Raw genomic sequence first — 6089 nt, forward strand, 5'->3', positions numbered from 1 at the left:
TTTTTTTAGGTTCCAAATGTAAAATTCAGTGTGGTTCTAACTGATACTGACCTATACTGAAGTCGAAGTTAGACACCACTTTGTGACCAGCCTTCCTAGTTATTAAGTTCTGTTCAAATTTCCTCAGGACAGTAGAATTCATTTAGATTTTTGCTTGAGTCCTGATGGGATTAATTGTTTGTATACTTACCAGGTTCTTTTCCTTGAATGTACTGATTTCTTCACGAATTTTGAAGTATTAGGGGAGAATATGGACTTCTGCATATTTTTTAAATTATAAAGTATTACAGACTCTCCCCAAAAATCCTAAAAACAGTAGCTTTCAGAATACTTTGGAAACTAGGACAAACTGAATTGTCATGATACATTTCATTTATTTTTTAAATTAGCACATTTTAAATCAACATAATGATCACACTCATCCAAAATTTGTACCTGAACATGATATATTTTTCTTCTCCCCTTTTTCCCATTGCCCTCCTCTCCTTTCAAACTCTCTTCCCCCTCCTTATTTGTAAAAGTTTTGTTTCCATTTTTTTCCCTTCGTGTGTGTGTGTGTGTGTGTGTGTGTGTGTGCGTGTGTGTGTGTTTTCCTTGTCCCTTCATGGACAAGGCTGGCTTATATAGGAGAGTAGAGGACCTGAACTAGAGAAAAGACACATGAAATAGTACAGGTGACTTCGTAAGGTCCCAAAGACCATGGTTTTCCCTATGAAATACCAAGGGAGAGGAAGCAGGCTTGATGGGCGCTTCCAGGGTGCTGAGTCCTGTCTCGCAGAGAGCTGCCTTGAGGCGACATCACTGCTCGGAGGGCGCTCAAGGCGCGTTGCTGATGGCTGGGACGGGAAGGCCAAGACACCAAGCGAGCTCTCCTTTTTGTCGCTCTTTTCTCCACAAAGGTTGAAAAAAATGATGAGGACCAAAAGATCGAACAAGATGGCATCAAACCCGAAGATAAAGCTCATAAAGCCGCGACCAAAATCCAGGCGAGCTTCCGTGGACACATAACGAGGAAAAAGCTCAAAGGGGAGAAGAAGGGCGAAGCCCAGGCCGCCGAGGCCGAGGCCGCCGAGAAGAAGGAGGACGCCGCGGGCGCCGACGGCGCGGCCAAGAAGGAGGGCGAGGCCGCCGAGGCCGCCCCCGGCGCCGGGCCCAAGGCCGAGGAGCCCGGCCAGGCCGAGGAGAAACCGGGCGAGGGCGCCCCCGCCGCGGCCCCGGAGCCGGCGGTCGACGAGAAGGCCGGCGCCGCCGAGCCCGAAAGTGCCACGAAAGCGTCCACCGACAACTCGCCGTCCTCCAAGGCCGAAGACGGCCCCGCCAAGGAGGAGCCTAAACAAGCCGACGTGCCTGCTGCTGTCACTGCTGCTGCTGCCACCACCCCTGCTGCCGAGGACGCCGCCGCCAAGGCGACCGCCCAGCCTCCCACGGAGCCCGCGGAGAGCAGCCCAGCCGAGGAGAAGCCAGGTGAGGGCGGAGGGGGCGAGGCGGGCCGGGGGAGGGGGAGGGAGGGGGGAGGGCGCCCTGGGCAGCGAGGTCTGCAAACGGGGGCTGGTGCGGAGTCCTCCAGGCATCCTCAAGCCTAAGAAACCTGCGTGCCAGCCAGTACTAGCGATCTGGCAGTCAACTTCCATGGATTGCTATCCACAATCAAGGTAGATAATCCAGGTTAAAAGAAAGTACTCTGATGTTGATTGACTTGGTTTTAATAATTAATCACTTAAGCTACATCTATTTTGTGGGTCAGAACTGGCTAAAGCGATTATATGCCTCTAAGAAGAACTTGATGTAAATACAGCGAGCTCTTTACTGATTACGATACTCTAGAGTGTGCATTACCGCCAGCCAAAACCTAATCTCAGATCACCTTCCCCTATGCCACAGTATGTTCCTGGGCATTCCACCAGCATCCTTTGGTGAGTAGTGTGTGCTCTTATGTATATGCGGAGAACGTTAACTGTGACATTAAATAAGGTCCATCATAATTAAGGAAGTAAGTCTGTTGATACTGCCAAAAATAAAAGAAAAACTCTGAATATGCATATAGAAGTCAAGGATAAATTATTTTATTATTAAAGATCCTGTTGGCTTTCATATACATAACCAACTAAGGATTGACTATAGTTGCATAAAAGTTCTAGATTCTGTTTGGTTTGGAGCTTTAACTCAAGTTGCTGCATTTTCACTGTCACTGACCAAAATGCCTGTGCAGAATTAGAATAGAACGTCTGAAGGAACAAGAACAATTTAGCAGACCTTGAGCTCTGGAGACTAGGTTTGTTTCTCACCCTAGTACAGCCATAACAGTTCAGGAGGCTAACAGCTCCAAGGACTTTCTCTGATCTAGTGTGGCACGCGGATATCATCCAACTCCAAAGATCCTTAGAGTTGTCCCTATGTCAACTTAAGATTGGGGTTTACGTACACCTTTTGAACCCCATAGATTGAGCACACACTATGTGAAAAGGTCCAAATATAGGTGGGATTACACCATGACCTTGAGAAAAGATCTAGCTCATGAGAGCAGTCTGGGTATATTTCAGCATCTTATCATCGACTGAGAAGATAATCATTAATCATTTGCCTCAGTACACATTTTTACAAATTAGATATATTACAGGACAGTAGATGATCATTCTAGACATTTTCAGGTATACTTCTTTCATTCTACTCCTAAAATTCTGAGTAAGTATTTAGATTATACTACTGTTATCAGCAAATGATCACCCTCCAGCTCCACACAAATCACATGTTTCTTTCTACCAGTGATTTATTTTAAGAATTTATTGTAACTACAAATCTGCCCCAGGGGCCTGACTTTGATGTGAAGAAGATGAGAATTTTCCACAGGAAAAGTAAGGTATGTGATAAAGACTGAGTTGTTGGTTTTAATTTACTTAGCAAAACAAAACATACTAACTCCTCTTTGGGTTTGGAAATCACTTTGGATGGGGACAAACTATCATATCATTCACTAAATCTTGGGGATTAAACATGCCTTTAAAGGGGCCAGGAAGATGGCTCAGTAGAATAAGCGCTTCCATGACAAGTGCAAGGGCCTGAGTTCAAACCCTGGTTCCGCCAATAAAAACAAACAAACAAAAAAATGCCTTTAAATACAAGACATAATTACTGGTGTTCATAATTTTTAACTGGAATCTCTAATATTTTGAATATAAATACAAAGATAGGATGTCATTTAGGTGTAGACTCATTATTTGGGTTAACAGGAAAAAAGGACTTGAATTCATGAAAAGTCTAATATACAATATATATTTTTTAAAAAATCTCATTTTGTTATTTTGCAAAGTATGATCACTAAATAATTAAAACATTTAAAAAAACATTTTATGTGGTAAGTGCTCAACCGATGTCGAATGTTGAATGACCAAAAATTAGCTAGACTTAATTTACAGATAAATAATTTTCATGTATTTTTTCCTGCAAGTTTTTTTTAGCTCCATTTATTAGATTTAAAGATGTGTCTGGTTGCTAAAAGCAAATAGAGATTATACTCTGCCCTAAATTTACAAATTGCATCTGAAAAATGTCTCAGTTAAAAGGATTGTACAATGTGCATTGAAAGGTGATTGGAAGTGGAGAGGAACTTTGACTTGAAATTAATCACCATGGACAATTTATTTTCTACATTTTCTCAGCTTTGGATAGGTATTGTCTTCTTGATTCAATTTTGACATGCTGTTTGTAGTTTGTTTCTGAACCTGGTAATCTGTTAGCCTCACTTGCTGTATGTGACAAGCACAAATTACCCAGTTGTGGTGAATCTCATGGAATCACAGAAACCAAAGATGACAAGAAGATCTATCATATCACATCAGTCCCAAATACCCAGTGGCTCTGTATTACATTTCCTCCATCTCCCATGGAGTTTCATTCTAAGCCAGGTTAAAATAGCAGTATTTTCAATTGTGCTGTTCTCTTTGGAAGTGTTTGGTTAGCGTGGCCTTGATTTAGGATTCTATGGCTGCCTAGAGGCCATAGGAAATGAGTAAGAGATTGAAGCTGGGGCGAAGATAAAATATGTCAAAAGATAGAACCTCGAAAAATAGTTTCTTTGAGTAAATAGGGTCAAAAATTTGGACCTAATATGATCACTGATTTAATACCTGTGGACATTCTTTATAATTTAAAATGTTTTTTCTCTTAATATTATTTTTATTATTATTACTATTATTGCTGATATACACTGCTTGAATTAGGACCTTTGAAGTTAATTAATCTTTCTTTAAATTCCCGGATTCTATTTTCTTTTTCCTGTTTTACCACTCTGCTGGCCCAGCTCTCAATATGCCTATGACTGAAAAATTTCATCATATAATAGGAAGAAGAGTGTTTAAAGCTTGTGTAGATCATTTCTACCTTTATCCATTAGGACAGAATTTCCAAGTTCCCTTTTCTGATTATATCCTTGAGTCTCTTGCTGAGCAGTGTGCTCATTTGCTCTCGGAGAAGGAATTCTCTGCTTTGATGCCTTCCCTCTAAGGTAGCTTATTGACTTTCCCTTATACAGGGCCTCAGAAGTTCTATTGTGACCATGTTCAGTGATGTAGCACAACTACAGCAACCCATTCAGGGGGCTTGAACCAGCAACATTGATAGGGAGGCTGTCATAGGGCGCTCAACAGTGCTAGTGAGAAATGGAATTCTGAATCACCCTAGATCTTCTGTGCACTGACCAGGGCTGGATTTTATTTTCATGGTCTCATTAGGATTTTCACATTGGGTTCATTAACAATGATCTAGAGACTAGCTGTTTCAATTTGTCATTCTCTGAATAGAAAAACTAACTGCATCTTCCCATCTCTTCCCCGTTCCTTTTTCACTTCCCTTCCTCCTTCTCCCTCTTTTCCCTTCATTGCTTCCTCCATTCTGCTTTCCTTTTCCCTCCCATTGATAGTAACTGTGCTATGCTAGGTACTGGGATCAAAAAGATGAAAAAGATTCAGTCCTTTGATCTTAGGAAGTTTTCACTTGGAAGTGGGGATACAATGGAATTCAGGTAGTAATATTTAAAATTACATTAATAATCCCAATGAGATTCTGCAAGTGAGTATGCAATACATTTATATGCTTTGGGACAGAATATGAATGAGGCAGTCCTTTAGTCACCAAGATGCAGTTTGATACATGCTAGAATATAAGTTTTCTATAATATGTATCCAGGAACCAAATTATTAGCAAAAAAGAGAAAAGATATAGCCCTTACAATTTCCAGGATGATAATTATGTATAAGAAAATGAAATACTCAGCCCAAATTTCTGGATTTTTGGAAATTCTATATGTGCCCTAGAACAATGTTTACCTTAATCCAAAGGAAACCACCCACTTTTCAGCTGTCCAAAAAAAGAGACCCATTTCCACAGAGCTCTGAGATTTCCCAAGGATAGTTACGCTTACTTGGCAGGGTGCCCCATAAGTGGTTTTGATGTGAAATGTGGTTTCAACCACTTCCCAAATTTATACACGGCTCATAAATAGTGAAAATCTGAGTTATGGAAGTCCATAAATGCTGTTTGTAAAACATGGGCACCTTGTTAGGTACTCAGTGGTATGTTACTTAAACATTGGTGATTATTATGCTTTTGTGGAGCACTTTTATATTACTAAAGTAATCATTTTTATTGGTTTTCTTTTTTATGTATTTGGTACTGGGTCTCACTCTGCAGCACAAACTCATAGTGATCCTCCTGTTTTCAGCTTCTCCACTGCTGGTCTTGCCTGGCTCAGTGCTCCTGAGGGCGGGGCCAGTGTGGCATGCTGTGCTGGGGACTGAATCCCAGTCCCTGCACTTGCTTAAGCAAGTGCTTAGTCCTCTGAGCTATCTCTCTGGTCCTTTATTGCTTTTTCTTGACAACAGTTCAGTGGCATTTGATAACATTTTCCTGTTTTCATTCTGAGGGTAATGTGTATAGGTATTCTGTCCACAGTCACAGTCAAAGTGGTGGACTTCCAAATCCTTTCCTTAATTTTAGCCTTACAGTTTTTAAGCCTCTTTTATTTATTTATTTATTTATTTATTTATTTATTTATTTTTTATTTGTTCATTTATTTTTTATTAATTTTATTGAGA

The 6089-nt window shown here is 40.8% G+C and overlaps 1 protein-coding gene across 1 annotated transcript in view; it reads left to right on the forward strand.

Moving 5' to 3' along the window:
- The window catches only part of Gap43 (growth associated protein 43), a 103109-nt gene that overhangs the window by 47750 nt on the left and 49270 nt on the right, over positions 1-6089 (forward strand). Inside the window, exon 2 of the mRNA XM_004633317.1 lies at positions 900-1464. Within this exon, the coding sequence (XP_004633374.1) occupies positions 900-1464 (565 nt within the window). The remainder of the gene's footprint in view (positions 1-899; positions 1465-6089) is intronic.

Source organism: Octodon degus, unplaced genomic scaffold (genome assembly GCF_000260255.1).
Source record: "Octodon degus isolate 3935 unplaced genomic scaffold, OctDeg1.0 scaffold00053, whole genome shotgun sequence".
Taxonomy (NCBI): domain Eukaryota; kingdom Metazoa; phylum Chordata; class Mammalia; order Rodentia; family Octodontidae; genus Octodon; species Octodon degus.